At 40.5% G+C, this 27,407-nt stretch overlaps 1 protein-coding gene across 2 annotated transcripts in view; it reads right to left on the minus strand.

Moving 5' to 3' along the window:
- setd3 (SET domain containing 3, actin histidine methyltransferase) overlaps positions 1–27,407 on the minus strand; it is a 36,982-nt gene that overhangs the window by 9,450 nt on the left and 125 nt on the right. Inside the window, exons 1-8 of one of the 2 annotated variants that reach the window (XM_073466970.1) lie at positions 26,887–26,930; positions 18,456–18,579; positions 17,537–17,629; positions 11,878–12,026; positions 10,868–10,940; positions 10,260–10,516; positions 2,629–2,687; positions 273–387 (exon numbers count right to left, since the gene is read on the minus strand). In XM_073466970.1, the coding sequence (XP_073323071.1) occupies positions 273–387; positions 2,629–2,687; positions 10,260–10,516; positions 10,868–10,940; positions 11,878–12,026; positions 17,537–17,629; positions 18,456–18,579; positions 26,887–26,928 (912 nt within the window). In that variant the 5' untranslated portion in view covers positions 26,929–26,930. Of the gene's footprint in view, positions 1–272; positions 388–2,628; positions 2,688–10,259; positions 10,517–10,867; positions 10,941–11,877; positions 12,027–17,536; positions 17,630–18,455; positions 18,580–26,886; positions 26,931–27,407 lie in introns of those variants that run through there. The other variant, XR_012178815.1, reaches the window with a different exon arrangement.

Genomic DNA, 27,407 nt, shown 5'->3' on the forward strand with positions numbered 1-27,407 from the left:
AGCAGGGTTTAATACAATTGGTATGAAGAAATTGTACAAAAGAGCACCTCACCCCTCAAATATATTGAATCACCAAATATTGATTTATTTGTCATCTCTCATTATCTCAATCTACCATCTCATTTTGGGACATGGTAGTCAATATTCAGGCAGAGCAAGTAGAACATAGCAGAGCTACCGATATGGCTAGCGTTGACGTTAACCGTTGTCAGTCAAATTCTTCATCGGCTTATAATGTATGCAAGTGTGTGAGAGTGAGATAAAGACTTTACCAGTCCATTTGTGTGGTTACACATGTCCCAGAGGGGGATGAGGGCCAGAGTGACTCGGCTGCCGTCCTCAGTAGGGATCTGGTTCTGACGGGTCATCACAGAGGACACCGCCCACCTGTCACAAACAATCAACCAATCCCCAATTGTTACAGTCAAGTTTGTTTCCTGCACTGACATCTGGCACAATACAGCTTCATAAAGAAGAAGGAAGTTCATCAACTCTAACACCGGTATTGCCAAAGAGAGACAAGGCTTGCATCAGATGGGGATGGAGAGAGAAGGAAGGAGGATGGAGGGAGGGTGGATGAGTAGAAAAGTGGAGGGCGAACAGAGCAGAAAAGGAGGAAAAGGAAATGGAGAGAGAATAGCAGTAAGGAGAGATTGAAGGAATAATTAATCACTGGCCCACTTTCTTTAATCCTTTAGCATGCAATAATTTAGCCTAATGAAGAAACATGGTTTATTACTACTTGGTTGTCGTGTTTTGTACTTTTGGCAGTTATCTCCATCAGTTATGTTTACATTGTATTCATCAAGTTAGTTGGTGAAATCTGAAAACACAGTAATTGCTTTAATGAAGTCAGATGGACCAAAAAACACGAGCAGTCAGGCGATCGGTCAGGTTATCTGACAGTTATCTGAACTAGGGGTGAAAACATTTCCTTTGAGAATCACATTTCTGAAATGAGTCAGACGTTCTAAAATGTGATTATTGTGCATCAGGGATCATTTTTATGGTTTCTCAGCGCTATGTTTAGAGAACCCGCAACAGAACCCGATGGTGCTCTGCACACAAACGTACATGGACAAGGCTCTGTCGCCTTGGGTTTGGGCCGATGATTATTACGTCTGATTTGTCACAGCTGAGTTGAAAGAAGTTCGCTTGCATCCAAGATCTGATTTCAGTGAGGCAGTTGGTCAGTGTGCAGTGAGTTGCGGTCGTGATGGATTTGGTGGAAATGTAGATCTGGGTGTCATCGGCATAGCAAGTAATATGAAGACCATGTCGGCGGATGATGTTTCCAAGGGGGAGCATGTAACGGATGAAGAGGAGAGGACCAACGAGGTGCAGTTGTTGATATTGATGAAATCGCTGTTTGTGAGATAGGACCTTAGCCAGGAGAGGACAGTGCAAGTGATTTTGAGGAAGGATCCAAATGAAACTCCAGATCTATCAGATTTAATGTTTTATTTGACATTGGACTAGTTTTGATTGAGTTAAAGGGTACTGTTAGGCTTTGTCTTACAGTTTTTGGATATAGTGGTTAGTGGTGCGGGTTTTTTTTTATTGTTGCTCAACTGTTTTGCACATTAAGTCCTAAAATTTAATATTTCAATCATGTTGTAGTTCCCTGTATTTTGCAGGAAAAATGAATGGAATGAGATTGTAACCACCTTCATATCTGTGTTAACCCTGAATACAACATAGATTGCACAATGCGCCCAGGAGCACCTGATATTTTTAAATCATTCCTTGTATATCAAAACATGGAAAATAAAGTGGACTGAACTTTTATAATGTGGATCCTTTAAGTTGTCATCAATAAGTAAGTAGTACAGTAAGTGAGTGTGATATAGTAGGTGGAAGTTGAACCAAATGCAAATTGTGATTGATTTTTATAAACAGACAGTTTGGGAAACAATTTTTACTGTTTGCCCGATTTATTTTCCACATATGTGGAGCACACGTTTGTTCAAAACCTGTTTGATCGTCTCATCTTCCTGATCTCAGCAATTACTTTGATGAGTACAATGTTACAATTACCATTACTATTGTTGCAACTGTTATTACTATTATTACCATCATTACTATTATTACTTTTACTCTCACTGTTATTAATAATATTAATATTACTACTACTAATACTACTAATAATAATAATACTAATACTAATACTAATACTAATAATAATAATAATAATAATAATAATTATAATATTACTGTAATTATTACCATTGCTGTTAGTACTTTTACTATTACTGTTATTAGTATTATTACTATAATTATTATTATTCCTATTATTAGTATGTTATTATTTGTATTACTTTATTACTTTACTATTATTATACTACTGCTACCACTACTACCACCACTATTATTAGTATTACTTACTATTATTAGTATTATTACTATAAGCATTACTATTATTAGTATTATTACTATTACTGTTGTTGTTGTTACTACTGCTAGTAGTAGGAGCAGCAGCAGCAGCGTTACTAGTAAGTAAATAAACCAGACATATCCTTTTGCATTGGCTCCAGTTTATAGTTACAACTCACATGAACATGTACAGGATGACGTGAACAATCCAAACACATGCCTATTCTGAATACACACTTATATTCACACACTAACCTGTAGTCATCAAATGTGAAGCTGTCCTTGAGGGGCAGTTTGCTGGCTGCAGGATGAGTCTAGGGATGGAGGAGAAAGTGGATGAGAGGAAAAGGAGAGAGACGGAAAAACACAAATCAGAATGAGGAATTTCATTATGCAGGTATGCTGGAGGGGGGCTGCCTGACAGGGACACCTAACAAGAAGGACTGGGAGTAGGGGGCCACCGCCGGGGCGCGCCTGTATGTGTGTGAGTGCCTGTGGTCGGTGGTGCACTGTGACACTTGGGCCCCCCACATACATCACTGTCAACTTAATTTGTTGTGGCCAGCAGCCGTCATAAATCTGCCTCATCAATTTGAGCCTGAAACAGGTGTGTCTTTGTGTGTGTTGGAGAGTGTGTGTCCATTAATGCCACAATCTTCATTTAAAGCCACAGCCACCACCTACCAGAGCCATTTGCAAACAGCCCTTAGCTTAAGCAGAAGAGAGGGAAGATCAGTGGGAAGTATAATGAAAAGAGGGAAGAGATAGAGGGAAATGAAATGGATGGAGGGGGCAAAAAGTGAGAACTGAGTCAAGAAAGAGAAAAATAAAAGTACGAAAGAGTAGAAGATGAGAGGTAGCAAGATCTAGATCAAGCAGATCAGCTTTAAAGGGCAACTCCAACAATATTATACATTCAAATATGTTTGCAGGTCTTGAGGAGCTCTTCTGCATATGTGAACAAATTGGCATAAAGCCTTTTCTGGCTCCAGAGGAAGCTGCATGTTAAGTGATAAATTGCCATTCAGAGGGTAGGTTGCATTGTGGGTAATGTACGCATCCGGGTTTGAAAAGCAGTCCACTGATAGAGCATTGCACTTCTATAACACTGCTGGACTCATTAAAAAAATATGATCAAAATCAATACTGCAGAACCAGAGACATCGCCTTTTTTATTCCACGCCGCCGCCTTCTTTTTTGAAAACTGGTGCCTACATTACCCACAATGCAACGTAGGCAGCTTAACAGCTTTCATGCGGCCTCCTCTGGCACAATAAAAGGTGGTATTGGACTTTTTTCACATATGCAGAAGTACTCCCCAAGACCTGTAAAAACAGCTTACACCGATCAGCCACAACATTAAAATCAGTGACAGGTGATGTGAATAACATTGATCCCTCTTATCTTCTTAACCTTTAGGAGCATGAATGGATCTTATCATTTATTATCATTTGATATTGATACTGATTTCTCACAAGTGTCATCGCATACAGAAAATTACTTTCCATGCCCCTTTTCAACTCTTTTATCAGTCAACCTACTTTGAAGACTTGAGGGTATCTTACACACATACAAATCTAATAAACACTAAATTAAACTGACCAACAATCAATTGGTTTGTATATCCAACTGGCAGGTGATGTGTGAGTGTCGAATTGTTTTTTTTTTTTGTTTTGTTTTTTTTTTAAATGGAAGAACATTAAACTGGCCTTGACAAGGGAGAAGACAAAAGCCCTGACAAGCAGACATATTCAGTTACAGTCCCACTGAGGGGCCTGCAGGCGACGGACACATGGGTGTAAAAAAGTCAGCTGAATGGATTATGTCCGTCCACACACACACACACACACACACGCACGCACGCACACACCCGCACACACGCTGAGCTCTTAATGCATTACCATCCAAAGACAGGGGTCATCTATCATGTGCCACTGTGGAGAGAGTGTATGTGTTGGAGGACACAGACATGCACCACAATATGGACAAAATCTTCAAAATCAATGAATGGACAAGAAACCATAGAGCAAAAGCTCAAGGGTATTTTCCATCAGTGAAGACTGAGTGTGGGTGGCCAATCAGAGCCAAGATTAGACACACAACAGAAGAGAGATGAATGATTTTTGTGCTGATGTGGATGAATATGAAATTAATACAAGCCCTTAAGGTACTCTGTTGAGTTTGACCACTATAGCTGTGCTATGGAGTGTTTTCAGGTCCTGTTTTATTTGTTATTGGCACAAGGACGCACATATAATCACACACACCAATAGTGTCATACTGTTAAACTGACAAACACATTGTGGCAGTAACACAGCAACAAGCAAAGCACAAGGCAGCCGCTAGCTAGCAAACATGGATGTAAAAAACAAAAGCCACATGTTAAAAATATATAAACATTAAAAAAGGAAATGGAAAGTGTGGCTTTGCAAAGTTTATGAGGAAGGAAAAAGCAAGCAACACATTTGTCCGACCTCAAGGATACATGCTGTGTTGTTAGGTGAGAAACGTAAAAGGAAAGCTACTTTAAGCTGCTACTACACCAAGCTGCCATTTTAGCTCGCTACCTGGTTGTCTTGACAACAGCTGCTAAAAAATTCAACCCAGATTTTACGAAAGTTGGGACTCTGTGTAAAATGTAAAGAAAAAACAGAATACAATTATTTGTATATCCTCTTCAACTAATATTCACTTGAATTAAACTGATGCAATTTTTTGTAAACATCCAATTTTTTCTGAATTTAAATGGTAAAAAGGTAAAAATTTCAAAAGACTTGTTCCATGGTACCGGTCCATCTATCCCCTCAGTCACAAACAGCTGACTGGACCTTGCTTATATGTTGTGCTGGTTAAACCAAGAGGGCACTGAAAATCTGTATTGATATTGGCAGGAGGAGAGCGAGTCCTGCAGTGTTTGTGGCATTTTAGGCCTACAATCAAGCTTTTTACAACACATATCGGCCGATAGTGATCGGTGCCCGATCATCAGAGCACCCTTAACTGTAGGTCGGGATGAACAACCTACAGAGATGTACCTCCACATACACCGGCACATCTGTGTTTGGGAGGATGTCGATTGATATTGATTAGGCCTGTCTGTATACACCAGCATATCTCATATATCTGTGTGTCTGATCATACATCTAACATAACGGACAGACAGAGGAGGTGAGTTAGAGTGAGTGGGGGGGGGGGGGGGGGGGGGGGACTGAGGAAGGTACATTCAGGTCAATTCAATTCAAAGCCAATGTGACAAGCTAATTTTCCAGCCCGGTCATCTGAGGAGGGAGGAGGTGGGGACAGAGCGAGCGGCTACACGACGAGTGAAGACTCTGTGTGTGTGTGTGTGTGTGTGTGTGTGTGTGTGTGTGTGTGTGTGTGAAGAAGAAAGGAGATGTATTAAAGATGAGGGGAAAGGACACACGCACCTCCATGAGCCCTCCTTGCTCAGTCTCCATCTCAGGCCAAGTGCAACACAGAGTGCGTGTGTGTGTGCGTGCGTGCGTGTGTGAGTGTGTGTGTGTGTGAGAGCCAAACAGCAGGATCATTATTACATACAGCACTCAATCATCCAAACCTCACAGTTCAACACTTACAGTGATGACTGTAAATCCTGATATGATACTGTCACAATCTGTTAGCCACAGTGGTGTCCTGTTACAAGTGATTACACTCCATGCAAACATTGACTCACCACACTCATTACTCACCAGCACACTGTACGGGCAAACCGTGACCGCTAAATAGATGCTGGATCAATCACAATCATACAGACTGAAAGCACCAGATAGGTGAGCCACTTGAAAGTTAACATTAGTGCCTAGGGACGGCAGCAAACATGAGGTTAACTTGATTAGACTGGAGAATGCAAAATATTGTGTTCAGTGTTTATGTGCTTGTTTGCCACGACTATAAAAATGGTATAGAGCTTAAAAACCCTCTTTTTCAACATATATGGAGAGTAGATTCTCCTGAGAAGAATGATTTTAATTTCCCTTAAACTTTTGTTATGTGGAAGTGTTAATATTCAATGAATATATATGAAAAATTCAAAGATGTTATATTACTCTTTCATCATTCATACTTTTCACTGGCTGATATTTTACATTCAGTGGTTTTATTTTACAGCTCATATTTGTCCTGTGTTGACTTCAAGGTTTTATATCTCTGTGACACCTAAAGAAACCAAAATACCAAATACAGATATTCTAAATTTCAACATTTAGTGTTGTATCGAAGTTAAATTCTAGTATCGTGACAACACTAATACCTTGAAAATATCAATATTTGATACCACAGGGACAAATTCACACTGAGGGCAAAAAATTCCAGATTTTTCTTAAGGTAATTATAACAAGGCTTGTGTACTGTATGAGAAGCGCAACAGCATCACAGTTAATTTACTTATGGAGGAGGTGTGGCTCTGTGGGCTCTACAGCGGTGCACATGTCAACTTTCTGAGAGAAAAAACACAGCTAGTACTGATGTATTCAGCACTATGATTTCATTCATTCATTCATTTAACTCTTCACCTGTATTGTTAGGTTTATATGATAATTTGTAAAGAAAAACATTGTATTCAATTCTAAATGAATGCAAAATAGAAGCTTTTTAACTAATGGTCTCAGACCTTCCCCTCTAGTGACTGTCCTGGTAACAGTTATCAATCTATCAACAGATGACATATATTCATTATTCAGATTTCAGGTCAGCTTTAACATTTAGTCCACGTGTATCCCATGCATACTGACATACGTGATCACATGTTAGTAAAACATTCACATCAATTTTCTTCTATCAATAGGTCGAAGATGAGACACTAAAAAGTTTGGATTTGCATTATGGGACAGTATGGATCATCAAAACCCTTCGACAATCACAACATTGAGATCACAAGCAATCAGCCCATGTGTCGTGGAGAGTCCAAGGCATCCAGATACAGCAGATAAACACTGAAGTCAACATCAACTGAACGGATGGCATTAGGCTTTTGAAACCAACAGTAGTTAGTGATTAAAGCTCCTCCCTCAGTGGGATTCTTCTTCAAGCTTACTGACAATAAGTCATTTAGATTACAACACTCCCACTCAGTGGAGTCCACTGAAACTGCACTGTAAAGTGATTTGAAACAAGGACTGACCAAAGCATTTCTCTTAAGCTCCCCTTTGATTTTAGAAGAATTATAAACATTTAAATGTACTTTTAAAAATGACCAAAAGCACCACCGAAGATATGAGATTACATTTGTGTCTGACAGAAAAGACCAAATGAAGATATCACGCCCGTTATCTTAAAATGCAAAACCTTCGTTCCCCTGCCTGTACATCAGCTAATTAGAATAAACTGCTGCTGACAGACACAATGAATTCTTTGAAAAATATTTATTTTAGTGCTTCTTTGATACACGAACGGTCTGATTCCACAGAGTTCTGATCAAAGCTGAGCTGTCAGATCACAATGCTTCAGATAAGTAATGGCACATTAGCATACTTTGAGATTACTATCCTATCTGTTGTCTGTGCCCATTCACCATATACCATAATCACTCTCTCTATATCTTATTCCATTTTTTTTAAATATTACACTGGACTGAAAGTCTCTGTGTGATCATTTTAAAGTTAAAAGCAAAATGGTAATGTTGCTCTAATTATGGAAATCACTCTGTGATACATTGAATTTTGATTAAAAGAAATGTATTTGCCAAATAAAATCCAGAGAAGGAAAACATCAGTCATCATGATTCTTAGTTCAACTATGACAATAGATCAGACTGACTGCACTTCAACGTCCCCATTGTAGGTATTCTGGCCCAATACCTCCCCCTCCTGGTCATGGTGGAGCATGTCAGGCACATGGCTGACTTGTTCTTTACCACAGTTGCTCACCACAGACATGTGGGAGACTGCAAACTGAAGTTTTCAAATTTAAGTTACATGAATAAAACTTCACTTTGATGCTCAAATCTTGTAACTCAGCAGAGAAACTAAAGCAAACTCTGAGATCCTGGTGGTCTGCACTCAATGAATCAAAAGAGGGAAACATAATCACAGTCTTGATTCTGTAATTACATACACCACATTTTATAGAAAGTACCACAACTCGAAATATTGTCCATTTCAAAATCTACTCCAATAGGAGTCACAAAGTATCAACAGTAAAACATTTTAAATGTTCTTCTGTGCAACATCCATCACCCAGAGATGCTCATAAGTCATTTTTTGCAAGTCCACATCAAGTCTCTTACGGTTGTAATGAGCGTGCTATCATCTGCTGCATGCCGTCTGCTCAGAACATTGCAGAGTGACACTGATTAGATGTTTGGTATGTGACCACTTTAAACAGGCTATTGTAATATTTTAAAAAACGCACGATAAAAGCTTTAAAATTAATAACTGTATTTTGCTTTGCAATATAAATACACAGCTACAACAGCTAAATGCAAAACACTCTTTCTGCCAAATGATCTGAAATATACTGCAGGTCCATAAACTGGTGATATTCAAACATATCTATCATTTGTGAAAACTGGCACCTTTCTTTGTGTGACAAAAATGATTCCTTGCATGAATATAAAAGTTATTTGGAGTTATTGGCCATCTTAAGTCTTTTTCTTACAGAACAGAACATTTTTGTGGATACAATTGTCTGTGTTGTTTAACAGTTAACATCAGCTGACTTTTATTCCTGAAAGAAATGTTTGTTGTGCTCGTCGCCACAGTGTTGTTGTCATCTGTGGCTGCGTGCAGCACGCACCGGATGTGTAAGGTTAGCTCGTCGGACATTTTCTTAAGGTTGATGCACCAAAAAATAAAAATAAAGATTGTTCATGCGTCCCAAATCTCGAGTCCGAGTCGGGTCTCATGTCTTTTGAGGGCAAGTCTCAAGTCAAGTTAGTCACTGAATGTCTGGATGAATGAAGGGTGTAGGGTGAGTGTTACTTATTAATATCCTCTTGTTGTTGTTGTTCTCATGTCTTATTGAATGTAGTAACTACAAATATCAGACAACCCATCAGTGGGGGGGGGGAAGTAACAGTGTCAGACAATTTCTCCACAGCAAAAAAAGATCTAATGAATTACATTCATAAATGATGGCTTTTTATGCCTCAGCGCCGGTGATAGAGATAGCCAGGGGCATTATGTTTTTGGTTGTCTGTCCATCCCATTCTTGTGAATGAGATATCTCCAGAAGGGCTGAAGGGTTTCACTTCATTTGGTACAAATATCCACTTGGATTTAAGGTCAAAGGTCATGGTCATTGTGACATCATGGCTATGAAGGGAATTAATAATGAAAGTGATTAAAAGCATGTGAATTGTGATAAAGATTTGATAAACCTGAATAACATTTTAACATGACAGCTGTAGAAATCACTGGAACTGAAGACTGACATGATGAACATGTTCTTTATGAGTGGATGGAAACTTTTGACCACGACTGTATTTCAGCAGTGCGAGCGGTTGTCGGGCCGCCCTCTGCAAGCATTTCTTTAACACCTGGTTGCGTCTATTGTTTATTCAACCTTTGTGTTTTTTGTTCTGAAATTAGTTAATGTGAAGCCAAGCAGACAGCTCGCAGCCATGCCCCTAATTATGCGTAACTTTTTGCCTTAAATATAATACTGAGTTAAACAAAAATTCACCCCCCCAGTTATCATCAAGGGAAATTAGGTGTAGAGGCCAAAACAGTTTTTGTACCGGACTGTAAACACGTTTATTTCTGTTGTGAAGTTGTGCATATTAACATGGGCTCTTACGGGGGTATACTTCTGGAGCCTCAAGTGGCCATTCAGGGAACTACTCACACACATAAGTAGCAGGGGTGGGAGAAAATCTAGTATGTACTGTATATTTGAAGTATGTGGGTGTGTTCACTGTCTATGCTCACCTGTATCAGTTTGTAGAAGTAAGCATACTGGCGTGCAGTGTTTTTATACTGGTTCAGAATGTCCTGCACTGCCTGTGTGCCCAGCAGCAGCTCCACCTCTTCCTGCTTGTAGTACAGTGGTGTGTCGTACTCCTGAGGAAGACTGCGGATGTATGGCAGCCAGAATGAAACAGGATTGGCCCGTTCACACAGCAGGTGAAAGGCCAGTGTCACGTTGCCCATAGCCTGTAAAATCCTGTCCTGGCTGTATAGAGGACCTAAGACACGGAGGTTACAGTCAGTTGCAGGATATTAAAATGCTACTTTAAGCAGACTGGAAATCTTGTGTTGCTGCTGTCGTACAGGTTGTAATTTGCACACAGGGAAAGTGAAGAAATGTTCTAATAATATCACAGAACAACTGTGGTCATAGAGATTAGACATGCAACAGCTCCCCAGGCAATGATTTAGCAATTTGCAAGTTATATGTCTCAATTTCTCATTTACATATCCATTATCCAATGTAACAATAGTAATAATAATAACAATAATAATAATAATAAGCTGTAAATGATTCCTATTTGCTCCTCCTAGTGTGAATTAATATCCTTATCATTTAAAGGCCTTACCTAATACAGAGTTCTGGGCCGACTCCACAGTCATTAGCATCTTCCGAGGAATCCACAGGAATAGTTCCTCTGCCTGCACACACACACACACACACACACACACAGACACAGACACAGACAAACACAGGCCCTTGTTTTAATCACTTGTGAGGACATTACATAGACTTGCATTAATTTTCTTGAGCCTTACCCCTCGACTCCACTGGGCACATCTTTGTTTCCTGGTGTGTGCACTGCTGTTTTTTTTTCCTTCACATCCCAATGGGATGTTTCAGAAGCGCAGCATCATGCCTATCTGATGTTGTTGACTTGCTCAGACTGTGTTTACTTCATCATTTCTCCTTGATTTTTGTGCTTCTACTGTGGCTGACTAGGCTACGTAGTTAAATTGTTTGATCGGTTGTTAATATTTCCAAATTTGTTGTGCTGTAAAGTCCGAATCGGCACCGGATGTTTTATTTTGTCCATCTGGCTCGATCTACTCTGTGAAAAACAGACTTGGTGCATATTCTCTGTGGAGTAGAGTGGAGAGATACTTCTGGGACAGTGCTGAAACATGCTGCGGCGCAGCCGGTGGAAATGTGAGTATTGTCTAGATTGGCTTCAATCGGGCCTGGTAAAACTGGGGGTAATCACCCTGACCTTAACCCACGCCTTCACCCCAAAATACACACTCTCACACAGTGTAAGTATCAATGAGCATACACTACTCATTATTAGTTTGGGATATTTAAGTGTTTCACTTGATTGTTTATTATGTGACATATCTGAATTTATATTTTGTGTTATGTAAATAATTTTGTTTCTCAAAAATAATGCTTAATGTAGCTTCTTCCTCAACCTCTCAACCTGTGACAACAGGTGGCAGGAGCTCCTTCATGTTTACTTTAAGTATCTTTTTGAGGCTGGTTCTGTTCTGCACTGCACTGCACTGGGGGGTCAGTTCATTGATTTAAGTACTGGGGAAACTACTGGGGAAATAAAAGTGACCACCACTGGGCTGAGCTCACCTTGATGTCTCTGGTGGCCCTCAGGCCGTAGCCCTCTGTTCCAAAGTTGGTCACCATGAAGCCATCACAGGACGCGTTGTTCTCCTCAGCCCACATCATCAGGTCTGGAAAGTAGTCGTCTCTGCTGCCCTCAAACAGTATCGACAGACCTGAAAACAGACACACACAAACACACACACGATATACAATAATAAAGCATGTGTCTTTTATTTTATTTTATTTTATCTAAATGCACTACACAAATTATATGATGTCATCAGCAGCAACATTACAAACAACCACATGGATTTTTTTTTTTTTTTATTGTAGCTGGTGACAAACAAACTGTCAGGTCTCTTGTGTCTAGTCTTAATGACTACTGCCCTGTGGCTCTCAGCACCATCCTGATGAAGTGATTTGAGAAACTGGTTCTGCAGCACATCAAAGACCACATCCCTGCCAGCCTGGACCCTCACCAGTATGCTTTCAGAACCAACAGATCCACAGAGGATGCCATATCTACTGCCATCCACTCAGGCTTCACAACAGCTTGAAAATAACAACAGCTCCATCAGAATGTTGTTTCTTGACTTCAGCTCAGCGTTCAATACAAACTCACCTATAAAAACTTCACACTCTGGGCTTCAGTACAAAACTCTGCAACTAGATATTGGACTTCCTCACAAGCAGATTCCAGAGAGTTTGGATGCCAAAAAACATATAAGCCAATACTGATCTAACTGTGATAAAAGTCCTGATTTGAACTCCATTGAGAACATGTGGCACAATTATTTTATGGAGTGCGAACACTGCAATTCGATCATTAATATAACTTTAATAGCTGACCATCATGAGGCCATGCTGCAGGGTGTAGTGCTGTGCTTGTGCTTTTGCCAGATCCCTTCTCTTCAAACAGCTCTGAGAGAATGCACCGACACAGTGCCTGTGGCACAGGCCTACTGCTCTGGCTGTGTGATCCTTAGTGCTTGCCACTGCGTTTGTCACTGCCAAATGTAAGTTATGACCAAAGCAGTTCAGCCATGTCCGGTTCAACTTGTTTACTACTTCTATGATGTTTGCCCATTGTAGTTACGCAGGCCAGCTTTTATTTCTTGCAAAGGCCACTCATCAAATGTGCTGCGGAGAGCTTCTGCAATAGGGGCATAAAAACTGTTATGAGGCAACATGATTTAAGAGCTCAGTCTGTGGTCAGATAATGAGTGTTTTCTGAGATGTAGATTTTGCCAGGCAACCACCATGTTGGAGAAACAATGCAGGTTTCTCCACCATGTAACAACGGCTGTATTTGGCAACTCGCCCAAAGGCTTCAGTGGCTCCTAACTGTCAGCTGACCATGGCATGAGCTGCTCCGTGAGTTGGTGCTGGGGCGGTGTTGCCTGATAACTTGATGTTAGCTTGCTAGGTGAGTCCTCAAATTTGTTGAGTTTTCTCGTTTCACTGGGATTTTTTTTTCAATTTTAAATATTGCCTCGTCAAAATTAGCTGGCTCTCCTTTTTCATTTGGCTGCAAGCTGAAATGTTCTGAAAAGGCTAAAGTGACATTCGGTTTTGCCACCAGTGCAGCTGCCATTGTATCTTCTGAACATGAGGTGACGTCACCGGGACAGCCCTGGTTATTCTACTGTTTTTATATTATGTGTTTATTTGAAAAGGACAGTTATGATTGAGAAAATGGCTTGAACTAATGCTATAGATGGACGGACGGACGGACGCTTTATTTATCCCGAGGGAAATTCAAGTGTCCAGTGGCATACAAAATACAAAACATACATTACACATATATAATATATAAAATAAAAATTAACAGTAGCTACAGTAAACAGTGCAAACAGTAATCAGTGCAAATGGAAGTAAAACAGTGCAAATGGATGTGCAAATAGAGGTAGAAATGCACATGCATATTATATATTACTCCAGTACTGAAATACATTTATGTCATAACCATTTAAGTTTTTAAACAAGGACTGATTCTCCAGTACAGGCAGAGGGTTTCTCTGACATACAGTGATTGAATTAATATATGTGGCACAGCAACCTTTTGAAGACAACACAGTGGTGACACAGTCAGGCAAACAGGTGGAAATTAGATGATGCCGATAAGATGATTAAATAAAATATTTAAATATTAATTAGAAGAGTTTTTGACATTTGTTTCTGGTAAATTAATTGTTATATTAATTAAGTGATTAAAAAATAATCTTTATAGTCCTTGATAAATGAATCACTAGATTAATCAACTGAAAAGATTAATTACATGAATTGATAGGAAAATAATCATTAGGTGCAGCCTTAGATTACTTTATACCCAGAGCCATGTCGGCACCAATTACATCCAACAAGGCGTTCGCTAATTTGAGTTTTTGTTTACTTCTGATAACCCGATGTAATCAGTGCGGAGTGATGAGCAGTTCTTGAAAAAAGCTGCCATCAGCAATACCAGAGGCCAAGCAACTGACCAGGCATATTTCGAACGGAGACTGCAATAGTTTAGCAAATTTTGTATCTGTGATTAGGCCCGGGTGATAAAACGAGAAAATATTTTGATAAAATGTTTGATAGTTTCACATGAATGCATTAAATGCAACAGTGGAAAGCACATAACTGACATGCCCCAGCTCATAACCAGCCTGTCATATCCCTTGATGCTATGCGTGACACACAAAAAGCCAATCACAGGTGCACTGTGATCGCCATGTGACTGACAACAACAGAGGAGCGTGGAGGGAGGCGTTATTACGGATGCCTCCGCAGTTCTCAAAAGACCAGCCCTACTCTGCAAAACTGTTAACTCACACAGAAGCTCAGGTCATTAATGAGCTGTAGTTTCGCTGGTTAACACACGGACCTCCTCGGTTCTGTGTGTAATTTTATTTGTTGTGTTAACATAAAAATTACCATCACGCCTTGATAAAGTGGTTAAGTTCAAAATAATAATTTTTACCTGCCCTATCACTATGGTGATAGACTTTTCATCCATGTCACTCAGGCCTGTCTGTAACTAAGCTTAATGTATTTGTAGGAACTCGTGCCTGTGTTCCTTTCCCTTTGATGTTGAGGCCCTGTTTTGTTATCACCTCTGTTTTTCTGGATGAAGCAATTCTACAGGAAGAGGGGCGCCATCTTATCGCCTGGCAGAGAGGACAGTGTTTTTCTTGGTTGTAAATACTTCGTATGAAGACACTTTTAATTAATTTACAACCCAAAGCCTTTGGATGAACCTCCTCTCCCTTGCAAGCACACATATCCTCTTTCACAGGTCATGTTGAGGCCTCTGCCAGTTTACCAGGAGGGACGAACAACTGGTCATCAGAAGGTGTCAATACAGAGTCTTTATATATGTAAATTAACTCACATCAAATGTTTGTTTTTTTCCCTTTGTTTTAGAGTATCTCTCTCTTTACCTGTGTCTCTCTCCTCACCTCTAACTTCTAAAGCACACATTAGCTTTTAAGAGAACACTGGAAACCTTCTGACTTGTTCTATGCAAACACTCCCAGGTCTGAAATTTATGACACGTCTGGATGCTATCTGTGACCACATTCCACACCAAATGGTCTCTGTGTTCCTCCAGATTTCAGACCATTTCTAATTAACCATTAAGTCAGGATCTCATTCTCTTAATTCCAACAGATTAAGGGTCAGTAAGAGAAGCTCATAAAACTGATCTTTCTCCCGTTTCTCTGTGATGAAATTTGGCTAAAATCAAATTTAATGTTTAATTGTGTCATGTGTTTGGTGGAACCACAGTGCCCTCCAGTGGTGAGTCCGGGTACAAAGAAATTAAACTGTCAAGATATCTATGTTTTAATACGTTTTCCTGATTAAAAGTCTGTAATATGTTTCTTCATTTACAGGTATTAGAACTATAAGAAATGCTTATATATGTGGTCAGATTCTATCAGTTCTACTGTATCTTTAAGTGTTTTCATGTTTGATCCAGTGTTAATTTCTTTTATTCGTTCAGCGAATTTAATCAGGTCATATTATTTCATTAAGTCCATTTATTTTGCCATGGTAAGGTCCTGAGAAAGGTGAAGCACGATCGCGAAACATTAAATCGGTTTAATTTAATTCAAGTTTCGTAAGTGTAGACGATTGATACACAGTGAGAATCGCCAGCCCTCCCCTTAGGGACCGCCTGCTGATATGGACTACAAAAACCAAGGGACAGCCATTCTGTCTCTCTCTTCTCTAAATTTTTCTTCACTTCTAAATCTTTACTTTTTGTATTTTTGCGACACGCTCTTAGGCAGAAATCTCCGCACAATTGACCACGTGCGATTTTTACCTCAATACCCTAATTTGAGGACGCACTGACTCTAAGTGCTTTCGTTTCGTTTTGTTAAGTATCATTATTTTACTCAGTAGAAGTTAATTTGACTTAATTCGTCTTGTTTTGAGTAATAACTGAGGACTCGCCCGGCCAGCGTTATTCTCTAGTTATTTTCGTCAAGAAAGTTGAATTAGTTCGATCAAAAGTTCAGAGCCATCACTCCATGCAAGAAGAAGACCTTTAATCCGACCACCAGCGTTAATAACATTGTGCAGTAATTGCCTGCACCAACAAACCGTGTGAACGGTTTGCAACGAACAGACATTTTGCCAAGCCGACCGGCCTGCCTTCAACGCTCACGAGCGGTGCCATTCCGCTGGGCAGCGGACCGGGACTTCCTGCCGAGTACTGGACAGACGGCGCTCTCCCTCCGACACCGGGACGAGAGAAACCCACTGCAAGCCGCAGACGCTCTGCGACATCCCTCCGGCCAGCGGACCGGCACCTCAAGCCGAGGTCAAGCTATCAGCTCCGGAGAGGTCCAAAGTGGTGAACATCTCCCAGTCTTCAGGCAAAGTAGGCTAAACACCCACGCACACTGCTGGAGTCACACGCATGTTCTTGAGTTGGTGATGTCTCTTTTCTTTTGATTTATAGTAATCTTTAATTAATAAGAAATCCGGTTAGGGTCTCGTTAGTGTCAAAATTACTATAGTAATCTTTGAATGCTTCCCAGACTCGCGACTTTACCATCCGCTCATCTCCATCCATTCATTACCATGATCATTTAGTCTCTACATTTTATGTTATCAATATTGTTTGTTTGAATCATCCTTTCATTTATTCACCTTGATTTATTTAGTAAATAAAGATATTTAACCGTACGTCGTTGTCTGTGCAGGTTTGTTTTAATGTGGAGAACCGATGGATATGTGTAGAATTCATTTCTTCATTTGTGAGATTGAATAAATTGTTCTGAAATTGATTAGAATTGATACAAGTTAACCTTGTTTAGTCGAATTTGATTAATTACCTCCGGATTATTCAAATAGATAAAACATCGGAGGTGGTGCCCCATTAACGAGTGTTTATTATTAGTGTATCTCCTACATATTGATGTGTGGTCATGCTTCGGATACAAATCTAACCATGATTTGACTGGACGTTATACTGCAGCAGGATAAACACACCTCAAAGAACTACTTGAAGACCAAGGAAGACGTTATGCAACCGACAAATTATGATAATAATAATTTAACCTTGATCCCTCACTTTACATTACATGAAATTAAATCTTGCTCATCACTTAAAAATTCTTAAGGACTGTGATATTAATAAAAAAAATCTGAAAAGATAAAAGTATTGTGTGTTTGCACATGTACTCACCCTTCTGTTTCTTGCGGATCTTCTCCACCAAGCCTCTGATCTGGATGTACTCTTCCCATTCTTTACCAGCAGAGGGTGCTGCACTGCTGCATTCTGGGAAAACATGTTGACCATAAACACCTCTACACCATCACTTTCAATTAAACATACAGCCAAACACACCTGAACCACAGCTATTGCCACTAATTAGTAGGGTATATTTTCGGTTTGGTTTGCTCATCATTATCATTGTTACTGTTAGGAGTATTATTATTATTAGTAGTAGTAGTAGTAGTAGTAGTAGTAGTAGTAGTAGTAGTAGTATAGTAATTTTACAGATGTTTTTATTACTAATATTCATAATTTAATTATTATAGCTGGTATTGAACAGTAGTTGGTAGACCTCATGATAACTTACCTCAGCCTGTATCGTAGCCGCTACTCTCTGCTGTTTCAGAGTCATGTAAAATTACTGCTGATTAAAAACCAACGTTTCCAGATTTTTCTGCTTCATAATAAAAGCTTTTAAATAACTACATAACGGGGGACTTTTATTGTGAAGGGTTTATAGGAAAATCTGTCACGACCAACACTGCTGTTAAAATGCTGTAATAATGTTGCATGAACAGTGACTTTCAATTTCTCTTCTGTGGCAGCAAAACAACACGCATCCTTTCATTAACTAGCTATTATACTGCAAACTAAGCCCATCTACACACTTTATGGTTGGCTACAGCGTGCTGTGGTTTGGTACCAATATTAACCGTCCAGTGTGACAAATATGGTCCAAATGTTGTAACCTGCCTTTAAAAAACAAATACTGTATATGCCCTCATTCACAGTAGTTACCATCCACACAGTTCTTTAACAGTTCTCTTGCTATTTCTCCCCATGCTAACTGTGAAGGTGGACTGGGTGTAGAAGTTGAAGGTAAACGTACTCTGCAGCAGTTCAGAGATGAGATTCATCATTTCCTTGGAGGACACCACAGCACTGGCTCCTGAGCCTGACTTTTGAGTCTTCACTCGACTCTTCTTTCCCATGGTGCTGGTTGGACAACTGGGCTGAGGAGACAAAGCATTATTACGGTTAGCATTTCATAGTAGGACTTGCCATCACCAACCAATACATCATGTATACTGTATGAAGGTCTCTGTTTCATGATATCTGTCTTTTAGAAAAATCATCCACCAAGGTACATGGTGCGAAACCTGAGCTATTATCCATCTGCTCTCATGCACTCGCATACATTCCTAGGCTGTCTGCTCTCATGCACTCGCATACATTCCTAGGCTGTTCTAACATATAAGAACTTAACGCATACTCGAAAAGCTGTGGTTTCTTCTCTCTCTCTCCGTCTCTCATTTTCTAATATCCCAGTACAACGGAAAATGTCATTTCAAATCATACTAATATAAAATTACTATAGAAAAGAGGTAGCTGTGGTCAACTGACCATAAGCAGATACTGGCATGTAAATGCATTCAGACAGGACTCTGTGAAAGTCAGATTCAATCATGTATAGTCGTTTTAAAACAACTTCCTGTTTTATGGCGAATCCTTGATATTTGCCGTGTCGCCACAGCTATGCCAGCCATGCCATAGAACGAAAACTCAAGCTTTTAATACCTTTAAATTACAACTGTGTTAAGATTGGCGAGAGAAATTTGATGAGTTAAAGCTGTAGGAGGAGTTCATCAAAACGCGACATGTGCAAGTAGTAGTAGTAAGTAGTCCCAGGGGCTGCGTTTTAGGGGGTGCTAGCGAGCCATTTTTTTGCTCATGCAAATTGGTAGCGTTAGAGTCCTTTGCCAGTACTATACATCTGCTTGCCAGTTGTGGTTTAAAACCAAACAAATCCCAAACTGGTGATTTTGTCTTCATTTTTGCAACTACCTCCTCCATAATTGCATTCGCTGAACACCTGCACAAATATATCGGCAATTCGTGTGGCTGGTTGGAAATTTTTAACATATTGCCCAACCCTAGTCGAAACCCATAAAATACTTAAATTTTCATGACATTAAATTTGTGCAAAGTTTCATGAGTTTTGAGTTAAGGCCCTCAAATTGAATTTCAATAGGGTCCTCTCACAGGTCAGTGCTCGGGCCCTAATGAAGTGCATCAGCTGCTCCTCCTGCACAAATGTGCATGTTCAGGGAGAGATACATATTGTTTTTGCTGCTCGAGGATTGCTGCAGGTAAGATCATTAATATTTTCCTCATTAAAAGATGTATTTCACCCACCGGCATCACGACCGCTATTGATGAGGATGATGCACGGACTGCGGTCCTGGCATGCTTGGTTCTTAAGGGGAATGGGAGATGACACTGGTTTAATTTATGTTAAGCCGTAAACACACCTATGAATAATTAAGAGTCTAAATTAGGGCTGTGCAATTAATCAAATTTTGATTGTGATTTCAATTTTTGGGTCAAACGATCTCTAAACGAATTGAAACGATTTATTTGGCATTTTTCGTTGTACAGTAAGGCTTGAGATTTTCTGAAAGAGACGCGCATGCGCAATTCAGTCCCTCCCGAAAGCATTCAACGCGGCCCTGCTGACTGGCACTCACTCAAGTTACAATTTTCTCTAAATTACATAATTACATAATCGCCATCAGTCAACAGGACACTGTTGTCACTTGCGGGGAGGGAGGCTGTTTTATGGGGAAGGTTCACTGAAGTCTCGGTCGGGAGGGCTGACCGTCGTGGTGATTTTTTTCACCGCGACAAACACTTGGTGAGTTAAAGTTTTTTGCTGGGGACAGACGCTGTTTTTCGGGCAGAATTGTGACAAAGAGTCGGTCCGACAGACACTTCTCCACGTATAACTGCGGTATTTTTTTCCTCATATGAGTTGCCAAAGACACGACCAGTTACCACATCACTGTTGTTTGGTCCTGTAACGTTGCTTTGTGGGACATTTCTCTATATTTTGTTGAGTGAAGGACCTGTATAGTTATCAGACAGTGAACGGCATCAGACCAACACACCTCGCTCCGCGCCGCCGGCAAAATTTCACCCCTCGCAAAGACAAGGCCACAACCCCCACGACATCAACGCAGAGACAGACATCGATCTCAGACACACTATATGTATAATGCGACTCCTTATCCGTCAAATTCGGATAGGCACAAGAAAATAACAGCTGCCATTGGATACTTTTTAGCTAAAGATATGCACCCTATCGTTTGTCTTATTTGATTTTCTAAGTATATTTATTTTATTCATTAAATGTTTTATAGAAATTGCAGAACAGTTGGATACATATTTGTACATTATTTTCGATTTGAACATTTCGTATATTTTTTTGAGAGACATGCTAAATAAATGCATCATGTTTCCAAACTCAAAAATAATCGTTTAAAAAATCCTGGTTTCAATATTGACCAAAATAATCGTGATTATGATTTTTTCCATAATCAGGCAGCCCTAGTCTAAATACAATGCCGCCTTCATTTGCACCCAGATTAGCTGCCGTTAAACTAGTAAAAGGGAGCTGGACACGCCCTCAACGTACTTGCGCCATGCACTTCAGGCCATGTGCCATTGATCATTTAAATAGGGCCCTAGAACAGGAGCACAGTACAGAGGAGTGAACTGACAGTCAGACATCAGCAGCAGGTGGAAACAGCTTGCAGAGCCTGATTATTTTCACATGTTACTCAGTGAATTGGGGATTTATTTTGACCAAACCAGAAGTGATTGTGGAAATACAGACCAAGACTGTGTTGGTGAGTGTAATTTAGTTTGTTTGAATGAAGTAGGGCTGCAACAACTAATCGCGGAGGCTACGGAGGCAACAGAAACAAACGTTACAGAAGAGAAAACAGCACAACCCAAGCCATCAGAAGTGTGTGAGCACTTTATATTAAAGTTTTTAAAGAAAACTGCAAGCTGCAAGATGTGCAAAGCTGATCTTGCGCACTGTAGAGAAAGCATGTGGGAGACATGGATGAAGGAGACTCGGTACAGTAACGTTAGTAAATGTTTCAAAACCCATAACCTGTCTACATCGATCCGCAGTGTCTGTCCATTTAGTCAGTTAATTACTTTTCAATGATGTGGAGTACTGTACAGGCTAGCTAGTGAAGGTTTGGAGAAGATGAATTTTTCTAATTGATAAACTTCACCATCCATTATTAAATCCTTTGTTCCTGCAAACGCAAGTTTAGGGTCCCACTACATTACAGGTTTCAAAATCATTTTAAAAACAAATGTTTAAGACAGAAATACCTTCCATCTGTGCGCTCAGTTTTGTAATGGATCAATGTTGCCCCCTGTTGGGTAAATAGCTGAAATTAGGAACAACAAGGCTTGTATTAAGTTAAGTGAGTTTCATTTAAATTGTGCTACTATGCATACCGATACTATATACTGTCTCTCTCACATCAGAAAGAAACAACTCAGCATGGGTAACGACGTTCTGAGGAAGGATGCCCCATGCAAACCACAGCAAATGGCTGATGGTATCCTCAGTACGCTGGTAACTGACATGAGGCCACTATCAATGGTGGAGGATGAAGGATTCAGGAAAATGATTCACGGCCTCAACCCTGGTTATAGTCTTCCCTCAAGGGCCCATGTCACCAAACTGATGGAGAGGATCTATCAGATGACATTCCAGAGTGAAGAGTGCCATAAAAGCATCCAACAGCAAAATTGCTCTCATCACTGACGTATGGACAAGTGTGGCCATTTAAGCCTACCTTGGCATTACATGCCACTACATTGGAGACGTTTGGAACATGGGAGTCAATCTGTCTTACCACTATGCCACTGGAGGACAGACATACTAGCAAAGTTATAGCCATTGTGCATGACAATGGTGCCAATATCATGGCTGTGGCAAACATACTGTAGGAGAAGCATGGGTGGGCTTCTGTCCGCTGCACTGAGGCACTCAAGCTTTGAAAAAAGCAATTGGGGCTGCAAAATGTTTCGTGGACATTTTTTTAAAAAGCGAGCTAGCATGCAACAAGCTGAGAGAAAAACAGCAACAAATGGGCACACCAGAGCACACGCTTGTGCAGGATGTAAGCACAAGATGAAACTCCATGATAACCAGACGGCTTGAGCAAAGGTAGCCTGTAACCGCAATGCTGTCCGACTCAAGTATCACACAGAAGGGAAAACGCTACCTTGGCTTAAAACCTGACCAGTGGAGCCTGTTTGAAGAGCTTTCCACAGCCGTAAAATCCTTTGAATGTGCTACTGTGTTTATGAGTGGGGACAAATATATCACAATCTCTGCAGTACCTCCACTTGAGAAGGGACTATTGAAGTCCACCCAGAGTGCTGCCTTTGAGTCAGCAGCAGTGCAGGCTCTCCAAGTCACTGCTACGGAGCAGCTTCAACAGCAATGGAAGAAGGAGATTACTTTTTCAGACATGGCACTGAACAGTGATCCTCTCCTCTGCCCTGGACCAGAGGTTCAGAAAACTGTTTCTGACACCCGAGCAAGTCTTTAATGTGCAAGCCAAATTGCAAACACAGGCACTTGGAGTGAGGAGGGAGGTGGATCAGCAGCAGTGTGATAGTGTCTGTGACAAAAACAGTTCCAGTGCCACTGCTACCTCCACCATACAGACGGTGGACCTACAGCTCCTGTTTCCTTATTTTGACTCGCTCCTCGATTCTGAATCTAGCAGTGAAGAAGAGAGTACAGTGGGAGAAGCTGAGGATCCCAACGGCCAAGTGAGGAACGAAGTCCTCACAGACTTTGGAGAGAAGCCCATTGCCAAGGAAGAAAATCCTTTACACTGGTGGAGGGATCATGAGAACAGATATCCCACCTTGGCCAGGTTGGCAAAGTCCTACTCATGCATCCCTGGCACCTCAACACCATCTGAGCGCCTCTTCGCTACAGCAGGTAACACAGCATCCAAGAAGTGAGCCAGCCTTGGCCCAGAGCATGTGGACATGCTAACATTTTTGCAATGCAATGCAAAGTTCCTGGAAACTAAATCTGAAACTGAGTGGACTGAGAGCATGTGTTCCTTCAGACGTTTCCTCCATAGTCCAGTTCTACCTCCATGGCCTGTTGTTGAAGCCATTTATAGGTATAGCAAAGCCTGTTCAAGATTAAGCTTGTGTTTTATGTTTTTTTCGTTATTATTATTTAAACGTTGCTGGTCAGCTGCTTCAACAGGTTTTTGTTTTGAGAACAAATGTGAGCACTTCATAAAAACCTATGTTGTGTTTTTATTTGTTATTCAATGTAGGAGCAATATTTTATTTTTGAATAAAATGCTGGAAGTAAAAACAAATATTAAAAAATCTGCTTTTTTCTTTTAATCCAATTAATCGTAGTTGTTAGTTGCAGCCCTAGAATGAAGTGTGTTTATGATAAGTTAACAAGGCATTTAAGGTCATCTTAGAGATATATTAGAGGTATAAGAGAGAAACCTGAACACAGAAGGTGTACGGTTGTGTTTTTCTGTAATTAGAAGTATAAGGAGTAAGGAGTATTTAGTTCTTGACATTTCATGACTTTATTTTGTTTATTTATTATACTAACAGCTGGTATATATTTGCCAGTTGAAACTACGGGGGCTGTTGGATTATCACCATCAGGATGGGCCGGGGCTAACTAGTTGGCATTCTAACTTCAATAGAGTAAGTTGCAGTGATGGGCCTATGGCTTTCATGCCAGCAAAATGACACCTCTAAATAGACCAAGTGTCAATGTCCAGTTTACATGGACCAATTCAATTTCCAACAGGCCTTAGCACTACTAATATGAATTCCTCCTCCCGTGCAGCTGCTCACCCCACTTGCTCTCACTTACTTGCACAAACACAGACGCACACAATTTCACAATCCAGACAGTTTAACAAAGCAAAGTGTGTCTGTGTCTCAATCCCCGTCTAACCAGCATTCACACATCTGCTCAGTGACATTCAGGAGCAGTTGTCACTGTGGTCCTAAACCACTGTCTAATAAACAATTATCCAAATCTGTCTGGTAAACACAAAGCAATATTAGAATTCATTTAGCCACTTCCTAACTTTATCTGTCTGCTGTTTGGTTCGGAGCTTTGTCACTGAAGCTGCATGTTGCTGCTAGAAAAAGTATGAATGAATACAATGGAATATAATTATTATTATGTAATTGTAAAACAAATAAAGATATAAAAAAGGAGACTGAATAAATACTTGCATGCAAACACACAGACGTAAATGAATTAGACAAAAGTTGGTAGAGCAGAAAAACAAAACAATGAGCTAAAACAGGCTTCACACAGCTGAGGGGGAGTGCCGAGTTGGGTGATAAATCTCTTTGGTTCATTACTACAAGCGACCCCTGCAGCTTTACCCTCTTTAAAATCCCAGTGAGTAGGATTTAGTGGCATCCAACACTGAGTTTCAGACTCAAACCCACTGCAGACCCTTAGCCTCACCCTTCCATAGAGTGGCTGCCAAATACGCGAAAAACGCTCTCTAGAGTCTCTAGAGAGAAAGAAACTAAGGGTTACATTTGTATTTGTAGCACTGAGGAATCACGCCCATCTGAGCAGAGATGTAACTGAGTAGTGCAGGTTAACTTGCAGCATGCGTAAAATGTTATGATGCTTTTTGTTTTAACAAACGACAAATTTTTTGGGCGTCAGTTCTTTCAAAATGACTCATTTCACCATCAGAATTAGATCCATTTAGTCTGATAACATTTGGAAAGTCAAGAAGAGTTTGACAGTGTCTGCTCTGTACAGCAGTAGTGCTGGCAGAAGGGTAGCAGGAGTCATACTCCACTTATAGCTTGACAAGGGTAAGAAGAGTTGACCAACAAGACGATGTCAGAGGTTTGGTGTCAAACTGAGAAGTAAAAGGGCCTGTTTGGCAATATTTCAGATTTAAACCCAATGCTAATGAGGAGAACTACTGAGGGAAAAGGAGTTGGTTGCCTCGCTGAGGAGATGGAGTTGTGCAGCCTGTTGCCTGCAGTTTTTCATGTAACAGCTAACTGAGGCTACTCTTTGTTCCATCTCTCCCACAGACTGTATAAAACTACTCACTGCAAGTTCCCGTCAACAAACGCCAGACATGACTGTCGTCTTTATTTATAGAGGCAGTTTTGATGAACGAAAGGGGTAAGTGCTGATCTCACTGACAAACAATTACATTTCCTGTGACTACTTCATAATAAAAGTCTACTTGTGTTTCAGCTGTTAAATGATCTTACTGTGAAGCTGCTGCAGGTGGAAAAGTGTTTTTTCAAAGTTCATTTGAAGTAAATTAATACAGCGCTTGACAGATCATGTCTTTTCTTAATACATATTTATTAATAATAATGACATTAATAACACTTTTTATTGATATAGGGCTTTTCATAGTACTCAATTTCATCTTATGTCACATTGACATTTTTAAATGTTCATTATAAAGATATAATTTTTTGTCAAGCACTTATTGATGCAAGACATTGTGAGTTAAAGTTTTTTGCTCCAAATCACCTCACACAATCACCGTCTGCTGCCTGGCTCTGTCTGCCGGGAACACTCACGGTTTTTCTGGTGGAAGTGTGACGAGGAGTCGGTAGGACAGACAGGATGACAGACACTTTTCCATGTATAAATTTGGTATTTCTCTCCTCATATAAGATGCTGAAGACACTACCTGCTACCACATTACTTGTTTGGTCCTGTAACGTTGCTTTGTGGGTTGAAATGTGGGACATTTGTCTTTTATTTGCTGAGCGAATGGTCTGTTTAGCTGTCAGACTGAATGTCATCAGAACATCACACTCCTGTCCTTCGCTGCCAGCTTACCCTGACACACAGACGTTGTCTCGTCTCTGTTGTGGCTCTGATACTACCTCTGCCGGCAGATCAGAGGCGGAACCCATCCACCTCTGTAACTTTCATACAAACGGCAAGGCCGAATATCGATTTGTAACTTGTAAAGGCAGTGTGAAAGGGGCTCCTGATACTCTTTGGGCTCCACAATGTCAAAGCTACAGGGCAGATCCGGGTAGTTTACCCAGGAAGACAGGAAGTTCTTTCGGCTTTGTGCAGCACTGAGCAACTTTCATGAGCATTAACAGGGCTGCATGTGACCCTGTATCCAGATTCTCCATAATCATCCAGAGAGATAAAAAGGCTCATTTTTAAAAAGGTAATGAAAACACATTATTCTTGGTTTCAAGTGATATAACACAGATGAAAACATCATTATTGATCAGTGATGGAAACATGACTTCCAAGTAAACACTAGAACCAACTATACTGTTGAAAACCAAGAGAGAAATGTACACAGTAGAAACACCATTTCTTGAAATTGCACATATCTCTGATGTAAGTCGTGCAGAAAAAACTTTGAGCTCCTGTCCAAATCTAACTGAGACAGCGAACAGCTCCTCTCACCTACCTCTGGGCTACTGACACGGTTAGCAGCGTGCTTTGAACGCATGTCCATCAAGTGCCAATCCCTGCTCCTCTCTGCTCAGGCTTCCGTGTAACATTAGCTACATGACACTTTGAACTATGAACACTGCTGTAGCTGGAGGCTAATACCAGGACTCCATTTAAAACATGGCGCAGGCGAGATATTTCGCTTTTTATCTTCCAACCAACTACAAGTTCACACCCCACTAATAGTTGGCCCTCTTTGATATCTGTAGCCTTCCCGCTGGGCCAGCAGCTAGCTCACTAGCACTGAATCACGCCCATCCGAGCAGAGCCGTAACTGGAGCAGTGCAGCGCTCATTCATGCACACTGGCAGACTTCACGTTACCATGCTAGCTGCTAGCTGCTAGCTGCTAAGCTGTCAAGTAATAATGGCTCAGCCTGAGTTTTAGAAGGGGCTAATCTACTGAATTGGCTTGGTACCTCGCCCAGCCTGCTAACATACAGCTGCCTCTACAGCACATACATGCATTGAAACAGAA

The sequence above is a fragment of the Pagrus major genome, chromosome 5 (genome assembly GCF_040436345.1).
Source record: "Pagrus major chromosome 5, Pma_NU_1.0".
Classification (NCBI taxonomy): domain Eukaryota; kingdom Metazoa; phylum Chordata; class Actinopteri; order Spariformes; family Sparidae; genus Pagrus; species Pagrus major.